The sequence below is a fragment of the Hemitrygon akajei genome, chromosome 18 (assembly GCF_048418815.1).
Source record: "Hemitrygon akajei chromosome 18, sHemAka1.3, whole genome shotgun sequence".
In the NCBI taxonomy this organism is placed as follows: Eukaryota; Metazoa; Chordata; class Chondrichthyes; order Myliobatiformes; family Dasyatidae; genus Hemitrygon; species Hemitrygon akajei.
Genome location: NC_133141.1, coordinates 31223708 through 31248175, shown reverse-complemented (window position 1 = coordinate 31248175; position 24468 = coordinate 31223708). Strand labels below are relative to the sequence as shown.

General features: G+C 54.7%; 1 protein-coding gene across 1 annotated transcript in view; it reads left to right on the top strand.

Annotated features, from left to right (window-relative positions):
- Positions 1-24468, top strand: part of LOC140741643 (low-density lipoprotein receptor-related protein 1-like) — a 561364-nt gene that overhangs the window by 181548 nt on the left and 355348 nt on the right. The window contains 14 exon segments of the mRNA XM_073071927.1: positions 6983-7105; positions 7478-7618; positions 8980-9167; positions 9577-9760; positions 10102-10187; positions 11374-11493; positions 13360-13547; positions 14357-14562; positions 15426-15614; positions 16339-16487; positions 17454-17547; positions 21216-21332; positions 21743-21862; positions 23476-23598. Coding sequence (XP_072928028.1) covers positions 6983-7105; positions 7478-7618; positions 8980-9167; positions 9577-9760; positions 10102-10187; positions 11374-11493; positions 13360-13547; positions 14357-14562; positions 15426-15614; positions 16339-16487; positions 17454-17547; positions 21216-21332; positions 21743-21862; positions 23476-23598 — 2028 coding nt within the window.

Here is a 24468-nt window from a genome sequence, read left to right as displayed (position 1 = left end):
GGTGAGGAGGGAGCAACGTGCTGTGGGAGAGGCGGTGAGGAGGGAGCGCCCCGCTGTGGGAGGTGCAGTGAGGAGGGAGTGCCGTGCTGTGGGAGGGGCGATGAGGAGGGGGCGCCGTGCTGTGGGAGGGGCAGTGAGGAGGGAGCACCGTGCTGTGGGAGGGACGGTGAGGAGGGAGAGCTATGTTGTGGGAGCGACGGTGAGGAGGGAGCGCCGTGCTGTGGGAGGGGCAGCGAGGAGGGAGCGCCGTGCTGTGGGAGGGGTGGTGAGGAGGGAGCACCGTGCTGTGGGAGGTGGAGGGAGGAGGGAGCGCTCTGCTGTGGGAGGGACAGTGTGGAGGGGAGGGAGCGCTGTGTTGTGGGAGGGGTAGGGTGGAAGGAGTACCATGCTGCGGGAGGGTCGGTGAGGAGGGAGCACCGTGCTGTGGGAGGGACGGTGAGGAGGGAACGCCGTGCTGTGGGAGGTGGAGGGAGGAGGGAGTGCTGTGCTGTAAGAGGGGCAGTAAGGAGAGAGAGCCATGTTGTGGGAGGGACGGTGAGGAGGGAGCGCCGTGCTGTGGGAGGGTCAATGAGGAGGGGCGCCGTGCTGTGGGAGGGTCGGTGAGGAGGGAGCACCGTGCTGTGGGAGGGACGGTGAGGAGGGAGCACCGTGCTGTGGGAGGGACGGTGAGGAGGGAGCACCGTGCTGTGGGAGGGACGGTGAGGAGGGAGCACCGTGCTGTGGGAGGGACGGTGAGGAGGGAGCACCGTACTGTGGGAGGGACGGTGAGGAGGGAGCACCGTGCTGTGGGAGGGGCAGTGAGGAGGGAGCGCCGTGCTGTGGGAGGGGCGGTGAGGAGGGGAGGGAGCGCCGTGTTGTGGGAGGGGTAGGGTGGAGGGAGTACCATGCTGCGGGAGGGGCGGTGAGGAGGGAGTGCCCCGCTGCGGGAGGGTCGGTGAGGAGGGAGCGCCGTGCTGCGGGAGGGGCAGTGAGGAGGGAGCACCGTGCTGTGGGAGGGACAGTGAGGAGGGAGCACCGTGCTGTGGGAGGGACAGTGAGGAGTGTGAGCTATATTGTGGGAGGGGCGGTGAGGAGGGAGCGCCGTGCTGTGGGAGGTGGAGGGAGGAGGGAGTGCCGTGCTGTGGGAGGGGCGGTGAGGAGGGAGCACCGTGCTGTGGGAGGTGGAGGGAGGAGGGAGTGCCGTGCTGTGGGAGGGACAGTGAGGAGGGGAGGGAGCGCCGTGTTGTGGGAGGGGTAGGGTGGAGGGAGTACCATGCTGCGGGGAGGGTCGGTGAGGAGGGAGCGCCCCGCTGTGGGAGGGGCAGTGAGGATGGAGCGCCCCGCTGTGGGAGGGGCAGTGAGGATGGAGCGCCGTGCTGTGGGAGGGGCATTGAGGAGGGAGCGCCTTGCTGTGGGAGGGGCGGGGAGGAGGGAACGCTGTGCTGTGGGAGTGGCGGTGAGGAGGGAGCACCGTGCTGTGGGAGGGGTAGGGTGGAGGGAGTACCATGCTGCGGTAGGGTCGGTGAGGAGGGAGCGCCCCGCTGTGGGAGGGGCAGTGAGGATGGAGCGCCGTGCTGTGGGAGGGGCAGTGAGGAGGGAGCACCGTGCTGTGGGAGGTGGAGGGAGGAGGGAGTGCCGTGCTGTGGGAGGGACAGTGAGGAGGGGAGGGAGCGCCGTGTTGTGGGAGGGGTAGGGTGGAGGGAGTACCATGCTGCGGGAGGGTCGGTGAGGAGGGAGCGCCCCGCTGTGGGAGGGGCAGTGAGGATGGAGCGCCGTGCTGTGGGAGGGGCAGTGAGGAGGGAGCACCGTGCTGTGGGAGGGGCATTGAGGAGGGAGCGCCTTGCTGTGGGTGGGGCGGGGAGGAGGGAACGCTGTGCTGTGGGAGTGGCGGTGAGGAGGGAGCACCGTGCTGTGGGAGGGACAGTGAGGAGGGAGAGCTATGTTGTGGGAGGGTCAATGAGGAGGGGCGCCGTGCTGTGGGAGGGTCGGTGAGGAGGGAGCACCGTGCTGTGGGAGGGACGGTGAGGAGGGAGAGCTATGTTGTGGGAGTGGCGGTGAGGAGGGAGCACCGTGCTGTGGGAGGGGTAGGGTGGAGGGAGTACCATGCTGCGGTAGGGTCGGTGAGGAGGGAGCGCCCCGCTGTGGGAGGGGCAGTGAGGATGGAGCGCCGTGCTGTGGGAGGGGCAGTGAGGAGGGAGCACCGTGCTGTGGGAGGGGCATTGAGGAGGGAGCGCCTTGCTGTGGGTGGGGCGGGGAGGAGGGAACGCTGTGCTGTGGGAGTGGCGGTGAGGAGGGAGCACCGTGCTGTGGGAGGGACAGTGAGGAGGGAGAGCTATGTTGTGGGAGGGTCAATGAGGAGGGGCGCCGTGCTGTGGGAGGGTCGGTGAGGAGGGAGCACCGTGCTGTGGGAGGGACGGTGAGGAGGGAGAGCTATGTTGTGGGAGGGACGGTGAGGAGGGAGCGCCGTGCTGTGGGAGGGTCGGTGAGGAGGGAGCGCCGTGCTGTGGGAGGGGCGGTGAGGAGGGAGCGCCGTGTTGTGGGAGGGGTGGTGAGGAGGGAGAGCCGTGCTGTGGGAGGGGCAGTGTGGAGGGAGAGCCGTGCTGTTGGAGGGACGGTGAGGAGGGAGCGCCGTGCTGTGGGAGGGGCAGTGAGGAGGGAGCGCCGTGCTGTGGGAGGGGCGGTGAGGAGGGGGCACCGTGCTGTGGGAGGGGCGGTGAGGAGGGTGCGCCGTGCTGTGGGAGGTGGAGGGAGGAGGGAGTGCCGTGCTGTGGGAGGGACAGTGAGGAGGGGAGGGAGCGCCGTGTTGTGGGAGGGGTAGGGTGGAGGGAGCGCCGTGCTGTGGGAGGGGTGGTGAGGAGGGAGCGCAGTGCTGTGGGAGGGGCGGTGAGGAGGGAGCACCGTGCTGTGGGAGGTGGAGGGAGGAGGGAGTGCCGTGCTGTGGGAGGGGCGGTGAGGAGGGAGCACTGTGTTGTGGGAGGGGAGGTGAGGAGGGAGCGCCGTGTTGTGGGAGGGGTAGGGTGGAGGGAGCGCCGTGCTGTGGGAGGGGTGGTGAGGAGGGAGCGCAGTGCTGTGGGAGGGGCGGTGAGGAGGGAGCGCCGTGCTGTGGGAGGTGGAGGGAGGAGGGAGTGCCGTGCTGTGGGAGGGGCGGTGAGGAGGGAGCACCGTGCTGTGGGAGGTGGAGGGAGGAGGGAGTGCCGTGCTGTGGGAGGGACAGTGAGGAGGGGAGGGAGCGCCGTGTTGTGGGAGGGGTAGGGTGGAGGGAGTACCATGCTGCGGGAGGGTCGGTGAGGAGGGAGCGCCCCGCTGTGGGAGGGGCAGTGAGGATGGAGCGCCCCGCTGTGGGAGGGGCAGTGAGGATGGAGCGCCGTGCTGTGGGAGGGGCATTGAGGAGGGAGCACCTTGCTGTGGGAGGGGCGGGGAGGAGGGAACGCTGTGCTGTGGGAGTGGCGGTGAGGAGGGAGCACCGTGCTGTGGGAGGGGTAGGGTGGAGGGAGTACCATGCTGCGGGAGGGTCGGTGAGGAGGGAGCGCCCCGCTGTGGGAGGGGCAGTGAGGATGGAGCGCCGTGCTGTGGGAGGGGCAGTGAGGAGGGAGCACCGTGCTGTGGGAGGTGGAGGGAGGAGGGAGTGCCGTGCTGTGGGAGGGACAGTGAGGAGGGGAGGGAGCGCCGTGTTGTGGGAGGGGTAGGGTGGAGGGAGTACCATGCTGCGGGAGGGTCGGTGAGGAGGGAGCGCCCCGCTGTGGGAGGGGCAGTGAGGATGGAGCGCCGTGCTGTGGGAGGGGCAGTGAGGAGGGAGCACCGTGCTGTGGGAGGTGGAGGGAGGAGGGGAGTGCCGTGCTGTGGGAGGGACAGTGAGGAGGGGAGGGAGCGCCGTGTTGTGGGAGGGGTAGGGTGGAGGGAGTACCATGCTGCGGGAGGGTCGGTGAGGAGGGAGCGCCCCGCTGTGGGAGGGGCAGTGAGGATGGAGCGCCGTGCTGTGGGAGGGGCAGTGAGGAGGGGAGCACCGTGCTGTGGGAGGGGCATTGAGGAGGGAGCGCCTTGCTGTGGGTGGGGCGGGGAGGAGGGAACGCTGTGCTGTGGGAGTGGCGGTGAGGAGGGAGCACCGTGCTGTGGGAGGGACAGTGAGGAGGGAGAGCTATGTTGTGGGAGGGGTGGTGAGGAGGGGGTGCCGTGCTGTGGGAAGGACGGTGAGGAGGGAGAGCCATGTTGTGGGAGGGGTGGGGTGGAGGGAGCACCGTGCTGTGGGAAGGACGGTGAGGAGGGAGCACCGTGCTGTGGGAGAGGCGGTGAGGAGGGAGCGCCCCGCTGTGGGAGGTGCAGTGAGGAGGGAGTGCCGTGCTGTGGGAGGGGCGATGAGGAGGGGGCGCCGTGCTGTGGGAGGGGCAGTGAGGAGGGAGCACCGTGCTGTGGGAGGGACGGTGAGGAGGGAGAGCTATGTTGTGGGAGCGACGGTGAGGAGGGAGCGCCGTGCTGTGGGAGGGGCAGCGAGGAGGGAGCGCCGTGCTGTGGGAGGGGTGGTGAGGAGGGAGCACCGTGCTGTGGGAGGTGGAGGGAGGAGGGAGCGCTGTGCTGTGGGAGGGACAGTGTGGAGGGGAGGGAGCGCTGTGTTGTGGGAGGGGTAGGGTGGAAGGAGTACCATGCTGCGGGAGGGTCGGTGAGGAGGGAGCACCGTGCTGTGGGAGGGACGGTGAGGAGGGAACGCCGTGCTGTGGGAGGTGGAGAGAGGAGGGAGTGCTGTGCTGTAAGAGGGGCAGTAAGGAGAGAGAGCCATGTTGTGGGAGGGACGGTGAGGAGGGAGCGCCGTGCTGTGGGAGGGTCAATGAGGAGGGGCGCCGTGCTGTGGGAGGGTCGGTGAGGAGGGAGCACCGTGCTGTGGGAGGGACGGTGAGGAGGGAGCACCGTGCTGTGGGAGGGACGGTGAGGAGGGAGCACCGTGTTGTGGGAGGGACGGTGAGGAGGGAGCGCCGTGCTGTGGGAGGGACGGTGAGGAGGGAGCACCGTGCTGTGGGAGGGGCAGTGAGGAGGGAGCGCCGTGCTGTGGGAGGGGCGGTGAGGAGGGGAGGGAGCGCCGTGTTGTGGGAGGGGTAGGGTGGAGGGGAGTACCATGCTGCGGGAGGGGCGGTGAGGAGGGAGTGCCCCGCTGCGGGAGGGTCGGTGAGGAGGGAGCGCCGTGCTGCGGGAGGGGCAGTGAGGAGGGAGCACCGTGCTGTGGGAGGGACAGTGAGGAGGGAGCACCGTGCTGTGGGAGGGACAGTGAGGAGTGTGAGCTATATTGTGGGAGGGGCGGTGAGGAGGGAGCGCCGTGCTGTGGGAGGTGGAGGGAGGAGGGAGTGCCGTGCTGTGGGAGGGGCGGTGAGGAGGGAGCACCGTGCTGTGGGAGGTGGAGGGAGGAGGGAGTGCCGTGCTGTGGGAGGGACAGTGAGGAGGGGAGGGAGCGCCGTGTTGTGGGAGGGGTAGGGTGGAGGGGAGTACCATGCTGCGGGAGGGTCGGTGAGGAGGGAGCGCCCCGCTGTGGGAGGGGCAGTGAGGATGGAGCGCCCCGCTGTGGGAGGGGCAGTGAGGATGGAGCGCCGTGCTGTGGGAGGGGCATTGAGGAGGGAGCGCCTTGCTGTGGGAGGGGCGGGGAGGAGGGAACGCTGTGCTGTGGGAGTGGCGGTGAGGAGGGAGCACCGTGCTGTGGGAGGGGTAGGGTGGAGGGAGTACCATGCTGCGGTAGGGTCGGTGAGGAGGGAGCGCCCCGCTGTGGGAGGGGCAGTGAGGATGGTGCGCCGTGCTGTGGGAGGGGCAGTGAGGAGGGAGCACCGTGCTGTGGGAGGTGGAGGGAGGAGGGAGTGCCGTGCTGTGGGAGGGACAGTGAGGAGGGGAGGGAGCGCCGTGTTGTGGGAGGGGTAGGGTGGAGGGGAGTACCATGCTGCGGGAGGGTCGGTGAGGAGGGAGCGCCCCGCTGTGGGAGGGGCAGTGAGGATGGAGCGCCGTGCTGTGGGAGGGGCAGTGAGGAGGGAGCACCGTGCTTTGGGAGGGGCATTGAGGAGGGAGCGCCTTGCTGTGGGTGGGGCGGGGAGGAGGGAACGCTGTGCTGTGGGAGTGGCGGTGAGGAGGGAGCACCGTGCTGTGGGAGGGACAGTGAGGAGGGAGAGCTATGTTGTGGGAGGGTCAATGAGGAGGGGCGCCGTGCTGTGGGAGGGTCGGTGAGGAGGGAGAGCCGCGCTGTGGGAGGGTCGGTGAGGAGGGAGCACCGTGCTGTGGGAGGGACGGTGAGGAGGGAGCACCGTGCTGTGGGAGGGACGGTGAGGAGGGAGAGCTATGTTGTGGGAGGGACGGTGAGGAGGGAGCGCCGTGCTGTGGGAGGGTCGGTGAGGAGGGAGCGCCGTGCTGTGGGAGGGGCGGTGAGGAGGGGAGCGCCGTGTTGTGGGAGGGGTAGGGTGGAGGGAGTACCATGCTGCGGGAGGGGCGGTGAGGAGGGAGAGCTATGTTGTGGGGGGTGCAGTGATGAGGGAGCGCTGTGCTGTGGGAGGGGCGGTAAGGAGGGAGAGCCGTGTTGTGGGAGGGGTGGTGAGGAGGGAGAGCCGTGCTGTGGGAGGGGCAGTGTGGAGGGAGAGCCGTGCTGTTGGAGGGACGGTGAGGAGGGAGCGCCGTGCTGTGGGAGGGGCAGTGAGGAGGGAGCGCCGTGCTGTGGGAGGGGCGGTGAGGAGGGAGCGCCGTGCTGTGGGAGGTGGAGAGAGGAGGGAGTGCTGTGCTGTGGGAGGGGCAGTAAGGAGGGAGAGCCATGTTGTGGGAGGGGTGGGGTGGAGGGAGCGCCGTGTTATGTGAGGGGTAGGGTGGAGGGAGTACCATGCTGTGGGAGGGTCGGTGAGGAGGGAGAGCTATGTTGTGGGGGGGGGGGCAGTGAGGAGGGAGCATCGTGCTGTTGGAGGGGTAGGGTGGAGGGAGTGTCACCCTCTGGGTGGAGCGTTGTGTTGGGAATGAATGAGGATGGGCTTTAGCTTTTACTCTCTCCTGGCAGTCTACAACGACACGTGTGATGAGGGAGAGTTCATGTGTCAGAACAGGCACTGCATACCCAAACATTTTGTCTGTGACCATGACAATGACTGTGGCGACGGCTCAGATGAGTCTCCTGAGTGTGGTGAGTTTTTTCCATCCCTCTTGCCTCCACTTCTCTCGCTGCCTCTGACTCCCTCTCTCCAATACACTCCTCCCCATCTCTGTGTCCTCCACACCCCTCCTCATCTCTGTGATTCCCTCCCTCCCCTTCACCTCGTCCTCATCTCTGTGACCCCCTCCCTCCCCTTCACTCCTCCCCATCTCTGTGACCTCCACTGGACTTTACACACCCTCCCTGTCGTCATCACCTTTGTACCTGATGCCATTCCCTTTCTCTGGTGCCTGTCCACCTCCCCACATCTCTCCCTCTCCTACTTCACCTGCCCAGCTCCCATAGCTCTGGAAGTTTCTCCTTTGCTAGCTGAGCTGAGCGAAGTCTTCCTTCCTTTTACAGAGTATCAGACTTGTGGTCCCACTGAGTTCAGGTGTGCCAACGGCCGGTGCCTCATCAATAGTCACTGGGAGTGCGATGGGGAATTCGACTGCCACGATCTGTCAGATGAGGCGCCCAGGAACCCACATTGCACAGGCTCTGGTGCGTGTTAAGTTCCTCTGTGTGCGGAGCCTTCCCAGTGAGCCTTGTTTTTCTGTTCACTGTCTGATGCAGAAGTTAAATAATCTGTTAGGGGACCTCAGCGGGTTAGGCAGCATCTGTGGTGGGAAATAGAGAAGAACATGAGAACAAATGCTTCAGCTCTTCATGTGTGTGGTGAACTAATTAAACGAGTAATTAAACATCTAACTAAACTAAATCCTTTATGTTTACATCATTTTAACATCCTTCCATTCCTTGGTCATTTATGTGTCTAACAGCCTCTTAAACCCTTCTATCGTACCTGCCTCCACCACCATCCCTGGCAGCATATTCCAGGCAGCCACCTCTCTCTGTAAAATAATTTACCCCGAACATCTCCTTTAAACTTAACTTCTCTCACCTTTAATGCATGCCCTCTAGTATTACACATTTCAACTCTGGGGAAATAGATACCGGATGTTTATTTACACCTCTCATAATCTTATAAACCTCTATCAGATCTCCCCTTAGCCTCCACCTCTCCAGAAAAAAACAACCCAAGTTTTTACACCCTCTCTTCTGGCACATGCCTTCTAATCCAGGCAACATCCTGGTGAACCTCCTCTGCACCCTCTCCAAAGCCTCCACACCCTTCCCTTAATAGGGATATCTTATTATAAGAGGCATAGATAGGATAGGTGGCCAGAATTTTTTTTTTCTGTATAGTAGGTGTATCAGCAACAAAATTGTGTAAGTTGAAGGAAACTTGGTATATCCCCATTGACCTCACCAATTTGTATAGATGCACCATTGAAAGCTTCTAGAATTTTTTTTAACTGTCCACTGGAAGAGGGAGATAAAAGGTGTTGTTGATCTTGTAATGCAGATAAGTGGTGAAATTGGGAAATGGGTTTCTTACTGTCAAATGTACGTACCAAGGTATGATGAAACATTTGCTTCACATGCCATTCATACAGAACATTTCTTCACATCAGTACTTTGAGTTAGAACAAGGTAAAGCAATAACAGAATGCAGAATAAAGTGTCACAGTTACAGAGAAAGTACAAACAGACAATGAGTTAGTTTTTGAGGTCAACAGTCTATCTTTTTGTTCTCGGGGACCGTTCACTGGTCCGATAACAGTGAAGTTGTTCTTGGGCCTGGTGGTATGTGTTTTCAGGCTTTTGTTTCTTCTGCCCAATGGGAGGAAGTGAAGACAGAAAGTCCGGGGTAGGTGGGGTCTTTGATTCTGCTGGCTGCTTTACTGAGAAGTATAGACAGTTAATGGATGGAATGCTGGTGTCCATGTTGTGCTATGCTGTGACTGTGGCTCCCTCGGACCAGTTACCAGTTGCCTCACCATCCCGCCCTCTTCCTGCAGAGAAGAAATGCAACGAGTCGTTCTTCCTATGCAACAACGGGATCTGCGTCAACGAGACCTACCTGTGTGATGGCAGCAATGACTGCGGTGACGGCTCTGATGAACTGAACTGCTTCATTGATGAGTGTCTGAACAGGGAATTGAGTGGCTGCTCCCAGGAGTGCGAGGACTTGAAGATTGGGTTCAAAGTAAGTGTAGGAGGGGTGCACAAAGGGTGCTATGTACAGGCATTGAGGAGGGAGGTGGGGAGTGCCGAGGAGAAAGGAGCGCCACTTATGGGGGGATGACGGGTGAGGAGGGGACAGCAAAAACTGCTGTGGAGGAGGGTGTGCCATTGGAGGGGTGCTAAGGAGGAAGGGGACTGGGAGGGGCACCATGTATGGGCAATGAGGAGGAAGGTGGGGTGATGAGGAGAAAGAATGGGAGCTGAGGAAGAGGTGCCTCCCTAGCACTGAGAGGGAGAAGAGCGGCGAGGATGAAGTGCAGAGGAAGGAGTACCATATTATCACTGCAAGTTAGTGCTTTCCATTGCAGCTGTGCGCACCTATTTCTGCGCGTGTAAGCTTGGCGCTGACATAGACCTTGATGCCTTTCCAGTGCAGGTGTCGGCCAGGGTTCAGACTGAAAGATGACGGGAAAACTTGCGTGGACCTGGATGAGTGCTCCACCACTTACCCCTGCAGCCAGTATTGCATCAACTCATATGGTAGCTACCGTTGTGCCTGTGCAGAGGGGTACACCCAGCAGACCATGGACCCCACTGGTTGCAAGGCCAATTCAGGTAACAACCTTGCAATCATCCATATATTCCTCTCCCTCTCTCCCTTTCTCCCTCCCCCTTCCTCCCCTCACCATTCTCTCTCCCCCAGTTTTCCTCTCTCTCCACTCCCACCCCTCTACCACTCCCTCTCTCCCTCCCCTCTCTCTCTTCTCTCTCTCTCCCCTCACCCCTTTCTCTCTCCCTATTCCTTCTCCTTCAGCTGCCTGGGTCCTTGAGGTCTGTGGTCACTCTCCCAACACCTTCCCACCTCTTTCTCCTTCTGTCCGTTGCCGTGTGTCACCCTCTGGCTGGACAAAAAATGTTGCACTATTATGTTGTGCTGTTTTTCTTCTTGTCCGCAGCTGATGAAGCTTTCCTGATATTTGCAAATCGATATTACTTACGCAAGCTTAACCTGGATGGTTCAAACTATTCTCTGCTTAAACAGGTGAGACAGCTCCCTTCTCAGCCCTGCGCACAGATTCTATCCCTATCCCTGGGTCAGACCCACACCAGGAGCACCATGCACAGTTCCCATCTCCCTGTCCCTGGGACTCACACCAGGAGCACCATGCACAGTTCCCGTCTCCCTGTCCCTGGGTCAGACCCACACAAGGAGCACCGTGCACAGTTCCCGTGTCCCTATCACTGGGTCAGACCCACACCAGGATCACAGTGCACAGTTCCCGTCTCCCTATGCCTGGGTCCGTCTGACAACGGGAGCACTGTGCACAGTTCCCGTCTCCCTATTCCTGGGTCAGACCCACACTGGGAGCGCCGTGCACAGTTCCCGACTCCCTGTCCCTGGGTCAGACCCACACCGGGAGCACCATGCACAGTTCCCGACTCCCTGTCCCTGGGTCAGACCCACAACGGGAGCACCATGCACAGTTCCCGTCTCCCTATCGCTGGGTCACACCAGACTGTTTCCTCTAGTATTAGTTGTTTCAACCCTGGGGACAAAGATACCGGCTGGCTACTCTGTCTTCCCCTGCCTGCCTCCACTACCTCTGTTCTTGGTTTATAAAATCATTACTTTCTTTAACTTATAAACTGATAGAAGTTTAGTTTGAAAGAGTGCAGAGAAAATTTACAAGGGTCTTCTTGAGATACAGGGAAAGGTTAAATAGATTTAGACTTTTATTCACTGGAGCATAGAATGAGAGGAGATTTGACAGAGGTATTGTATACAAAATTATGAGGGATACATCGATCTTAGATTAAGGGTGAAAGGTGAAATATTTAAGTGAAACACGAGGGGGAATGTCTTCACTCAGAGGGTGGTGAGTGTGGAATGAGCTGCCAGCAGAAGTGGTGAATGCAGATTATTTGTAACATTTAAGTGAAGTTTGGATTGATGGGATTTATCGTCCAGGTGCAGGTGGAATGGACTGAGCTGAAGACCAGACTGGCATGGACTAGACGAACTGAAGGCCTGATTCTGTGCTGTAGTGTTCTGTGACTCTCCCCTTAGCCTTTGCAGCTCCACAGGAAACCCTGGTTTGTTTGAAAAGCCCAGCTCGTGTATACTTAGCCACGTGGTTGGTCCAGCCACAGTGGTCTTTGGCGCCTGTTCCCCCTTTCCTTTTGCTTCTGCAGATCACATAATGCTGATTTTGTGTGTTCTATGCTAGGGCCTCAACAACGCAGTGGCTTTGGACTTCAATTACAGGGAGCAGCACGTGTACTGGACGGATGTCACCACACAAGGCAGCATGATCCGCAGGATGCATCTGAATGGCAGCAATGTGGAGGTGAGTGACTGATGTCCCTCTCCCCACCCCGTCCCATACCTTCCCCCAACCTCCCTGGGCAAAGACAGACACAAAACTGGTGGTGTCATGGACAGCGAGGGAGGTTGTCAAGGATTAGAGTGTGGTCTTGCAGCCTCATTAGTGGTCCCAAAAAAATTAGTCGACCTCTAATGAGCCTGTGACAAGATTTCACTCTAATCCTATATGTATCGGATTAAACTCCATCTGCTATTTCTCAACCCACCTCCAAGGTCAAAGTTGAATTCATTGTTACAGGCGTAAGTACACGTATGTGCAGGTGCAATGAAAATCTTGTTGCAGCACGTGGTACATAATAAAAATAAGAGCAGTAGTGGCCATCTGGCTTGTCAAGCTTGTTCTGCCGTTCAATAAGGTCACTGCTGATCTGGCTGTGGACTCAGCTCTATCTACTTGTCTTTTCCCCACAAACATTGATTTCCCTGCTCTACAGAAATCTACCTAACTGTGTCTTATTTAATGAAGTTGGCTCTCCTACTTCTCTGGCAGAGAATTCCACAGATTCACTACTCTCTGGGAAAAGCAGTTTCTCCTTATCTCCATCCAAAATCTATTCCTCCTAACCTTGAAGCTATGTCCCCTCGTTCTCGTATCACACACCAGTGGAAACAACTTTCCTGCCTCTATCTTACCTGTCCCTCCAATAATCTTATATGAAACAAAAAAACAAAGAAATTCACGACATATGTCAGCGATAATAAACTTGATTCTGATTCTCTAAGATTCTTTATCATTGTTTTGACTTCCAGCAAGTACAAACCTAGGCAGCTCAATTTCTCTCATAGGCTAATCCCCTCAATTACCAAATCAGCCTAATCAATCAGTATCATCAAAGACACAATATTCACAAGAAAAACATAAATTAGACACAATTTCTACAAGAAAAAACTCAATTAAAAAGAAAAACAAAATCCTAAAGTCCATCATATCGCAGAGTGGTCACGGTGTTTCTGTACTGAGGTGCTGATCAGGGTTGTGCCGGTTGGTTCAGGAACTGAATGTTTGAAGGGAAGTAGCTGTTCCTGAACCTGGTGGTGTGGGACTTTAGGCTTTGATGATGAATGTTGCCTCCTGTAGACACTGCTGATGGTGGGAAGGGATGTGCTCATAATGTATTGGGCAAAGTCCACTATTATTGCATTCCTGTGTATTTGAATTGCCGTACCAGACTGTGATGCAAACAGTCAGGACACTTCCAACAGTACATCTGTAGAAGTTTGAAGAGTGGTGAAATTCTGAGCCTCCTAAACCTGAAAATAGAGATGCTGGCACAACTCCTTGTGAATGTGTCTGTCTGTTGCTAGGCCCAGGACAGGTCCTCAAAGGTGTTAACACCCAGGGATATAAAGCTGCTGACCCTCTCTACCACCCATCCCTTTCCTGAAGTCAATGATCAACTCTTTTAATTTTACTGAAGTTGAGTGAAAGGTTGTTGTTAAACGCCATTTGCCATTTCACAGCCCTCTTCAGCAACACCTTGATATCAGCCTGCAGCCAAAATTACCCGCAACAATATCAACAAATCCACCACACTAATGATTTGGATAAGACACACACGCACACACGCGCACACACACACATGCACACACGGAGTAATGCACACGCATGCACACAGACCCACACATACAGTGACACACAGAGTAATACACTATGAAACATATTGACACACAGAGTGATGCGTGCACAGAGCATTAGCGGTCAGGATCGAACTGGTTCTCAGCGGTTCCATCCACTGAGTCTCTGTTGTGTGCATTGAGGGAAGCCTGCGATGTGTGGTAACCTGTTATGCATGCTTCTTCCCCTACCCCTCCCCGGACTCCCCTCCAGGTGCTGCACAGGACGGGACTCAGTAACCCAGACGGACTGGCTGTGGACTGGGTGGGTGAGAACCTGTACTGGTGTGACAAGGGCAGGGACACCATTGAGCTCTCCAAACTGAATGGAGCCTACCGCTCTGTGCTGGTCAACACTGGGCTAAGGGAGCCTCGGGCTCTAGCTGTTGACGTTAGAAATGGGTGAGCTCCTTCTCCCTCTCCTTGCTCCATCTCCCTCACATACCCTTGTTTCCACTCGCACTGTTCCCTCTCTCCATCTGCTCCTTCTTTCCCACATTCCTCTCTCCCTGTTCCCTCTCTAACCCACTCCGTCTCCCCTTTCCCTCTCTCCCCGTTCCCTCTCTTCTCGTGTTTCTCTCACCCACTCCGTCTCCCCATTCTCTCTCTCCTCATTCACTCTCTCCACTGTTTCTGCTCTCACCCATTCCCTCGCTCTCCTGTTCCTTCTGCCCCCCATTTCCCCTCCCTCCCTCCTCTCCCTTCCTCACCACTTCCTGTCTCCTATCTCCCCAACCTTGTGCTCTCTCACCCTCTCTTCCCTCCTTCTCTCATGCTTCTTCTCTCCCCAACACTCCAGTTCTCATCCCTTTACTTCCATCCCTACCTTTCCCTTCACTTCCTCCATTTCATATTCCCTTGCTTTCTCTTCCGTCCCACTCACTCACTTCCCTGCCTCTCCTGTTCTTCTGTCCTTTGCAACCTCTGTTACATCTACCTCTCTTCACTCCTTCCCTCCCTCTATTCCCTTCTCCTTTTTTCCAGTCTGTCTTTATTTTCCCTTCTCTTCCCCTTAAAGCACACCCTCGCCTGCCCAATCCCTCACCAGTGACAACACACACACACACACACACACACACACACTTTTGCAACCAGGACCTCACTGCCTCCACTCTCTCCCCACTCTGTTTCCCTTACCCCGCCCACTGACCACACTCACATGCTGTCGCTTCAACCCTCACACCTCTCTTTTGTTTCTGCTCCCCACTCAGCTACCTGTACTGGTCAGATTGGGGCGACCACCCGCACATCGGCAGGATTGGCATGGACGGCTCCAACAGAAGCGTGGTGGTGGACACCAAGATCACCTGGCCCAACGGCCTCACACTCGACTACGTCAATGACCGAATCTACTGGGCTGATGCACGTGAGGACTACATCCAGTTTGCGGACCTTGATGGTGCCAACAGACACATAGGTGAGTGGTCATCTCCCTCTTGAGCTCAGGGATACGAGACAATTGATGAAGGAGGAGGGAGAGGGGCGAGGAGGTGTAGGGAAGGAATACCAGAGCTCGGGGATTTGAACGATTGAAGGAGGGGAAATGTGGGGTGGGGAACAAGTTTCAGAGTTCAGAGACTCAGGCAGCTGATAGAGGAGGGAGAGAGAACATGAGAGAGAGAGGGGGTAAGAGAGCAAGTCCAGACAGAAGTGACTAAAGATAACTGGCAAAGCTAAACTTCAGAATTAGTTTACATACTTTGAAGTAAACAGGAATCTTTTGGTTCTTTTGTGGAAGTTTTGAATTGATTTTAAATGTAAGGGCTTGTTCCTAACTTAATGTTTACACTTCCTTTTTCCCTTTTCATGGAGGGAATATGTTAATGTGTTGTAGGTAGGATTTTTTAAGAGTACACATTCTAGAGACTAAATTGAATGATCCACATTTTTCCCTGCATTACTGGGTTGTATTCTTTTGTTGTAAAAATGAGATTCCTCAAACCATTTGAAGTGTGACATTTTTGTATCTGGAAATAGAAATAAGTGAATTGTCTGAAAACAAAAGGGGTGATAAGGAGGGAGCACTGTGCTGCTGGAGGGGAGGTCAGGGAGATTCTTGGGAAGAAAATGTAATTGTTTCTTAGATAGGAACATGGATGAGAGAAAAATGGAGGTTTATATAGGAGGAAAGGGTTAGATTGATTTTAAATTATGCTAATGTCAGCGCAACATCATGCACTGAATGGTCTGTACTGTGCTGTTCTGTTCTACATTCTTTGAAATGATGGACCCTTCCAGAGTAAGCATACACTAATCATCTTCTCCCTCTCTCATTGGCAGTTCTGGACCATGACATCCCTCACATCTTCGCCCTGACCCTTTTCGAGAATTTCATCTACTGGACAGACTGGGAGACCAAGTCTGTCAACCGCGCCCACAAGAGCACGGGGAGCAACAAGACACTTTTGATCAGCACACTCCACCGACCCATGGACATTCACATCTATCATCCCTACAGACAGCCCGAAGGTACTGCTGATTACATCCTCAGCATTGACCTCTGAGACCCCATTCATTGTGACCTCACAGAAACAGGCCCTTCGGTCTAACTGGTCCATGGTGACCGAAATGCTCCAAGCCAGTCCCATTTATCCCATATCCCTCTAAAACTTTCCTATCCGTGTACCTGTTGAAGCGCCTGTTAAATGTTGTTAAAGTACCTGCCTCAATCACTTCCTGCAGCAGCTCATTCCATATACTATAATTTTCTGGGTAAAGAGTTTGCCCCTCATGTTTTTATTAAGTCTCTCTCCTCACCTTAAACCTGTGCCCTCTAGTTCTTGATTCCCCAACTGTGGGGAAAAGACTGTGACTGGCCACCTTATCTCCACCGCTCGTGGTTTTCCAAACCACAAGGTCACTCCTTACCCCACTCCACTTTAGGGGGAACAGACCCAGCCTAAAGTTGTACTAATAACCCTGCTGTGATATTATTCATATAGCCCAGAAACAGGTTTTCTCTCTGTCCCTCCTACTCCTTCTCTTCCACCTGTCTCCCTCTCCTCCCCCCCCTCCACTTTCCCCAATCCTCAACTCCAGCCCACTCTTCTTTGTACACTCACTGCTCTCCACGCCCTTTCTCTCCTCCCCATGTCACTCTTTTCCATCTCTCTCCTCTCCCCCCTTTCTCTCCCACCCACTTTCTGTCAGTGAAAACCACAATATTGATATCTCACTCTCTTTCCCCCCACAGTTCCCAATCACCCCTGCAGGAAAGACAACGGGGGCTGCAGCAACCTCTGCCTGCTGTCCCCAGGCGGTGGATATCGGTGTGCTTGTCCCACCAATTTCTACCTGGCTGCAGATGGCAAAACCTGCCTCTCCAACTGCACCGCAAGTCAGGTGAGAGAGGGGCAGTGAAAAGGGAGCGCTGTCGGCGGGGCAGTAAAAATGGAGCACTGTGGGAGGGGGATAGTGAGGAGGGAGAACTGCTGGAAGGGTGGTGAGGAGGGAGGAGGGAGCGCTGCTCTGCGTGAGGCAAAGTAGCCCACAGAATTTGTTCTTTGCCTTGCAAGGGGCATAGATAGAGTGAATTCACTCATCTTTTTCCAAGGTTGGTGAATCGAGAACTAGAGGGCACAGGTTTAAGATGAGAGGGGAAAGATTTAATAGGAACCTGAGGGACAACTTTTTCGTCCAGAGGGTGGTCTGTACATGAGAAGAGCTGCCAGAGGAAATGGTTGAGGCAGTTATGTTAACAACATTTAAACTACACTTAGACAGGTACACAGATAGGAAAGGTTTAGAGGGATATGGGACAAATGTGGACAAATAAGGTTAGTTTGGTGGGGACCTTACTTCCTCAGACCTATGTGGAACCATATTTGGAGTATTGTGTTCAGTTTGGTCACAATACGACAGGAAAGATGCTATTCAGCTGGAAGGAGTGCAGAGGAAGATTTACAAGGATGTTGCAGGACTTGGGGGACTGAGTTACAGAGCGAGATTAGGCAGGTTGGCATTTTATTTATTTGAGTTTAAGTGACTGATAGATGACCTTAGAGAAGTTTATAAAATCATGAGGATTGTAGATTGGACGCATTCTTTTTCCCCAAAGAACCAGAAGGCATGGGTTTAAGGTGAGAGAGGAAAGATTTAATAGGAACCTGAGATGCAACTTTTTCTCTCAGATGGTGGTCCTTCTGTGGTATGAGCTGCCAGAGGAAATGGTTGAGGGATTTTCAACCTTTTTTTATATCACGGAACAATGCCATTAAGCAAGGGGTCCGTGGATTTAGAGGAATGTGGGCCTAAAACCGGCAAATGTGAATGGCTTAGACTGGCATCTTGGTCATTGTGCCTCTACAGTTTGTGTGCAAGAACGACAAGTGTATTCCTTTCTGGTGGAAATGTGACACAGAGGATGACTGCGGCGATCGCTCAGATGAGCCAGAAGATTGCCGTGAGTATTGACGTGGAAAGCCATCTCGTAACATATTCCTGGGTTTAGGCGCAGGGTGAAGTTCCCTCTGCACTGTCCCATCATACACTTCTGAGTTTAGACACAGGGTGAATCTCCCTCCACACTGTCCCATTACACACTCCCATGGGCAGACGTAGAGTGAATCTCCCTCCACACTGTCCCATCACACACTCCCGGGGTCAGACACAGAGTGAAACTCCCTCCACACCGTCCCATCACACACTCCCGGGGTCAGACTCATAGTGAATCTCGCTCCACACTGTTCCATCACACACTCCCAGGGTCAGACACAGAGTGAATCTCCCTCCACACTATCCCATCACACACTCCCAGGTTCAGACACAGCGTGAATCTCCCTCCACACGGTCCCATCACACATTCCCAGGGTCAGACACAGAGTGAATCTCCCTCCACACCGTCCCATTACACACTCCCAGGATCAGACACAGAGTGAATCTCCCTCCACACTGTCCCATCACACACTCCCAGGGTCAGACACAGAGTGAATCTCTCTCCACACTGTCCCATCACACACTCGCGGGGTCAGACACAGGGTGAAACTCCCTCCACACCGTCCCATCACTGACTGCCAGGGTCAGACTCATAGTGAATCTCCCTCCACACTGTCCCATCACACACTCCTAGGGTCAGACACAGAGTGAATCTCCCTCCACACTGTCCCATCACACACTCCCAGGGTCAGACACAGAGTGAAACTCCCTCCACATCGTCCCATCACACACTCCCGGGGTCAGACACAGAGTGAATCTCCCTCCACACCGTCCGATCACACACTCCCAGTGTGAGACACAGAGTGAATCTCCCTCCACACCATCCCATCACACACTCCCAGGGTCAGACACAGAGTGAATCTCCCTCCACATAGTCCGATCACACACTCCTGGGATCAGACACAGAATGGAGCTGTTGTGATTGAGCTGGGAGAAATGGGGGGAAATTGCTGGATAAAGATAGATTGGAGGATGTGCGGAGGGTCTCCTGAACATTTCAGTGAATGGCTGTTTTAGTGTGTAGGCTTCTTTGGCAATTTTCCTGCCAGTTTGGACTGCGTTTATCGGTGACTGCTAGCTGCATAGCCTCTAGCTGTGGTCACTGGCAACTTAGCAGGAAGTTGTTTCACTCTGAGAAAAGGGAGAAAATCGCTGTTGATCCCCTGCTAACATTGGGACAGCACCCCTTCCTTGTCATCTTTCTCAGTTGGTGTGGATACAGGAGTGTTTTGGTCATCTCAACCTTTCGTGGCCTGGGAATTCTTTGAGACCATCGAAGCCTTTCCCAGCGTTGGAATTTCTAGCACCTTGTCAAGTGCTGGGTGCTTTCCTACTGCCCCAGCAACAGAGATTTCTCTTCCACCCCACGGTTTAAGTACCACAGGCTGGTTTGGACCGTCTGCAATTTGTTCCAGCTCCACGGTACCCCACAATCCTGTGGGTAGCCTCTGTGCCCTCGGACAACTCCCTGTTTCAGACGAATGCAGGCTGCAGTGTATTTTGCATCCTGCAATAACACTGGAACTGTGTTCAGAGGCCATGGAGGACTGTACTCTGACCTCTGAGAAAGAGTTTGGGAAGGCGGTGTACTAGTACTGATCAGTTGGTGCACTGGGCCCTCACTGCCCTCAGACATCTTTTCGGAGATTGAGTGGTGGGGCACTTTCCCAAAGCCCAGCCCAAGGATTCTACCTCTGGCAACACTGGTGACCACTCCCACACAACGGATTGTCCTCGGGCATGTCAAGCTCTTTATTTCCAATGAGGTCCTTCTTCTCCATCACCACCATCAGGTATAAATTCAAGAGAAGCACCCTCTGCATTCTCTCTCTGGCACCAGTAGTTAATGCAGCTGGCACAGCAGGAGGACATTGAGGGTTGGTGTACCGTCCAGTACAAAGGGGAAAACTACCAGATGTACTGGAGTTATGAGTGCCACTGTACCATGCGTGTAGAGAGGTGGGGCACTTTTGGAGGGACTGTCCTAAACCCCAGCCCAAGGATTCCACCTCTGGCAGTGCTGTCCCCGCTTGTTCTTATCACCCCACCTCTCTGAGGTTCAGGTGGGGGAACCTGAGGTTAGGTGTAGCGTGCGCGTGGGAGGGATGTGGAGCAGATTCCACGAGCAGGAATGTGAGGAAAAAGAGTAAACGCTTCGGAAGGCAGACCCCTGGATGCACGGATGGGTTGGGGGGGTGGTGAATGGGGTGATGGAAAGCAAGGCTGTCGGCGCGCTTGTGGTCTCTACGTCAGCGTGCTCCTCTGGCCTGAACAGAAAGAGTCTTTTTCCCAGCAGGGAGGAGTGTGCAGACATGTGGAAACTATTGGAGGGGGCAGCACCCACTCTGGAGGTTAGCCACCAACCCTGGTAATCCTCCTGTGGTGGGTGCAGAAGGGGAAAGCTCCAATGACATTGTGCAGGACGATGCTTCTACGGTTGCAGTTGACATTGCCCATGATGTGGCAGCTGAGACAGCCTTGGAACCCTCTGCCTAAAACTTAGTGGTTAGTGCCTCCTTAGAGGTATGAGTAACAAGAAAGGGCAATGAAGCAAAGACCAGCCTTCCCTCTCTCAGGATCTGGCTCCATGTAAATCCCTAGAACTCGAGTCATCAGGATCCTGCCTGGCTCCTGAGGGGAGGGATGTTTCCATCATGTCAGCCTTTTTGAACCTTGGTTCCCCAGATAATTTGGGAGACAGCCCCTCTACAGCTATTCTTAGAGTTTGGACTGAGACAGTGGTGGAGTGGGCAGGTGAGGATACGTTACCCACTACACATTGTGGGATGGGTGAAATGCCGTTTGCTGGTACACGGGGAAGAAGGTGTGGACTCCCATGTTTAGTGATAGGTGGCAGAGGTTTCTTTTGATCATGAGACAATGGACATCCTCTCCCCTCCTGATAGTTCCCCATTGATGTCTTTCGAGGCGATACGGTAATTTATTTTGACCTCTGAGTGTGTAAAGCATAGGCCTAAACTAGCCTCCCTATGCTGGAAGAGCATGCCAAGGCTGGAAAGGTCGCTGCATGCCATCCTCAGGCAGAAGAGGAAGGGCTGTGACCAGGAATGGTAACTGTCAGCTTAGGATCTTCGTGGATGACCTGTTGAGGGACACCAAGGCAACATGCAGTGTCACTCCTTTGAAGGGTATGGGATCACAAGGCTGCTCTGGCACCATTCAAGCTGTAGGGCAAAGAATGTTCTTGCTCTTTCTGGGGATTGTAGGGTGAAGGGGGGGCTCCACTCTCACTGTGAAAGGTACTGGTGCTGAGGCCAGGTGTAGTCCTGACATGAAGCTTACCTTAGCACACCTTGACGTGAATAGCAGCAGGGGTTCTCTCCGCAGGTTCAATTATCCCTTCGTCCTCAGGGATGGGAGATATGCACTGAGTTTCCTGCAGGAAGTCCATACCATTCCAGGAGATGAGTCCAGCTGGCTCCTGGAGTGACTGGGAGGGGGTCTATATCCTCAACTCCCACCTCCAGTGGGGTGGTAATTCTGCTGGCCCCGACTTCTCAGTTAAAAATTATGAAAATCCAGAATGCCTTAACGCTGCACTTTACAGAGTGAAGCTCCCTCCCACCACCCCATCTGCAGACGGGATAAGCTTTGCTTTTTCTGCTCCCCAAACAGCTGAGTTCAAGTGCCGACCTGGACAGTTTCAATGTGGTACCGGTCACTGCACCAACCCAGCCTTCATCTGTGACGGTGACAATGACTGTCAGGACAGCTCTGATGAGGCCAACTGTGGTGAGTTCCAGCGCCTGTATGCGTGTGTACGCGTGCACTCATATCTGTACGCAAGTGTGTGTGCATACACAGACACACCCACATATGTGCAGTCAGTCTGTACAGAACTGTGCCCTTGTGTTTGATTGCACAGGTTCACGTGCGAGTACGTTTATGCATGTGCACTCTCAGGCCATGTGTGTGTTCAAGTGCAAGAGTTTGTGCAAGGCATTTGGGTTCATGAGAGAGTTCGTGACTGAGCAAGTGAGAGAATGCACATGCGTAACAGAGTGCATGTGCAAGCCGAGGTTTCTGTGATTGTATGTGTTACTCTGTGTATGTGAATGTGTGCGTCTCTGTGTGTGTGAGTGCAAGGTGGGGGTTCCAGCTCTAGAGTACCACTGCAGCCTCCTCTGCTCCTCTTTCCCCAGAGATCCACGTTTGCCTGCCCAGCCAGTTCAAGTGCTCCACTGCCAACCGCTGCATCCCCGCCATCTTCCGCTGCAATGGCCAGGACAACTGCGGGGACGGCGAGGACGAGAGAGACTGCCGTGAGTATCTCTTTGTCTCGGGCATGCTGGGGGTAAGGGAGCCTCACAAACCATATTCCATGCTGTTTTATTCAGTGAGGTGGGTACGAGTGAGACCTTTCTCATGCAGGGTGTAGGTAAAGAAATGCCAGATAGGTGCTGATAAATCAGTTTATTGTCACATGGACTGAGATACAGACAAAGTTTTGTTATAGAACAGTATGGGCCCTTCAACTCACAATGGTGACAATTAGCTCGCAAGCTACTCCACAATCAATCTAACTTTACCCTCCCTCACGCCCCATAACCCTTCATATTTTTTACATCCTTGTGCCTATCTAAGTGTCTCTGAAATGTATCTGCCTCTACCACCACCCCTGGCAGGGCATTCCACCCACCTACCACTCTCTGTGTAAAGCATCATCTCTCCTATATTTCCTCAACTCACCTTAAACAAATGCCCTCTGGTATTGGCTATTGCATCCCTGGAAAAAGCATCTGGCTGTCTACTCTATCTATGCCTCTCATAATCTTACACACCTCTATCGAGTCGCCTCTCATCCTCCTCTCCAAAGAGGAAACCCTAGCTCATTAGTTGTAGAATACGCCTTCTGGTGCTACTTGGACATGTCTTCAGTGATGAACCCAGGGTCGTAGGATGTTTCGGGTCTTTAATCATCAGCCACCCTTGTCCGGGTGACCCAGCTGGGGGTGATCAGCCCCTGACTTGTGTCCAAGTGGCGCACTAATCCACGGGTCTCCCCTGCAGATCCACGGCCACCGCAGGGCTTTTTCAGCAGCCTCCAGAATGTTCTTGGCGGCTCTTCTGCACTGCAGTCCTTTTACTGCAAGAAGTTTAAGAGTCCGCTGCTATGAATGGCCAGCAAAGCCCCAACACCCAACTTCAACTGGCTCATGGCGAGCTCTCCAGCCATTGCTCCAGCATTCTGCAACAAGATATACTCATAAGACATGGTCTATAATCCAGGCAGCATCCTGGTAAACATCCTCTACACCTTCTCTAAAGCTTCTGCATTCCACCATAATAAGGTGTCCAGAACTAAACGTAATATTCCAATTGTGGTCCAATCTGAGTTTTATAGAGCTGCAGTGCAACATCGCAGCTCTTGAACTCAATCCTTCAACTAATGAAGGCCAACACACCATATGTTTTCTTAATCACACTATCAACTTGTGTGGCAACTTGGAGGGATCTATGGGCTTGGATGCTGAAATCCCTCTGTTCCTACACATTGCTCAGAATCCTGCTATAACCTTGAAGATGAGGTAGATGCATCCAGTGAGAATGATTTCCGTGGTGCAGTTAGTATATGAATACAGCCAAATGAAGCAGTGTTCCTCTGGGCCAAATTGGAAAATACAGTGCTAACAGTCATACATATCACATATAAGAAAGCAAGCGCATATGAGATATCAGTAAAAGTTATAATCCAAGACCGAGTCCAAGGAGTGTTTCATCAGTCTGCAGACAAACTCTGTATATGGTTAGACCAGGACTGGCTATTGGGGATGTTTATATCGAGGCTCCTGATGCTCTTGACTTCAATGCCATTAGTGTGAACAATGACGCCTGATGATGTGTGTGCATCTTGTGTTCCCCTCACTCCAAACAGCGGAGGTGACCTGTGCGCCAAACCAATTCCAGTGTGCCACCACCAAGAGGTGCATCCCACGGGTGTGGGTCTGTGACCGAGACAATGACTGCATGGACCACTCAGATGAGCCTGCCAACTGCAGTAAGTGAGGATATATGTGCCCCTCCCATCCCCGGGCTCATGGGGGATTACGGAGACAGGGAGGAATATAGTGCATGTAGGGGGTCACTAAGACAGAGGGATGTGGGGGTCACAGAGACAGGGAGGGGTGTGGGGAAGGGGTGTAGTGGAGGAAGGAGGTCACAGAGAGGAGGAGGGAGGGGGTTACAGAGATTGGGAGGGGTGTAGAAGTTGGAAGGTGTCATAGAGACAGGGAAGAATGTAGGAGAGGGAATGGATCATGAAGACGGGGGGGCGTGTGGGGGTTACAGAGACAAGGAATGGGTCGCAAACCATGGGAGGATTGTAAGGGAGGGAGTGGATCACAGAGACAGGGAGTGGTGTAGGGGAAGGAGGGGGTCATGGAGACAGGAAGGGGTGTAAGACAGGGATGACTGAGTTGGTGGGGTTGAGTTAGGGGATGAATGTTGTAACTGAACAAAGTCACCGGAAAGACACTGAAGCTAGTGGATATAGAAGTGTTTATTTAGTGAAAACAAACAACAGGCATCATTTTGAGACATTCTTGGAAGAAGAGGCCTGCTCGATCCAATATTACATGACATTTTTATATGCAGAATATCAAAGGTAACAGGACAATTCTATAGTTACAGTGTATCGACAATGCTTCCTTTGAATTACATATAGTTTTCACACACCTCCATCTTTGCACCCACACTCCAGGCACCCAAAATGAATGTTAATTCACCACTGACTCTAGGCCGCATTCATGCATATGCAGGCATCTGAGGTCTAGTTGTTTGGAGTTCCGTTTTAAATTCAATCTGCAATCCACATTCAAATCTGAAGATTGGTTGCTGGTTAAATTAATATTTGCTATATACTCTTAAC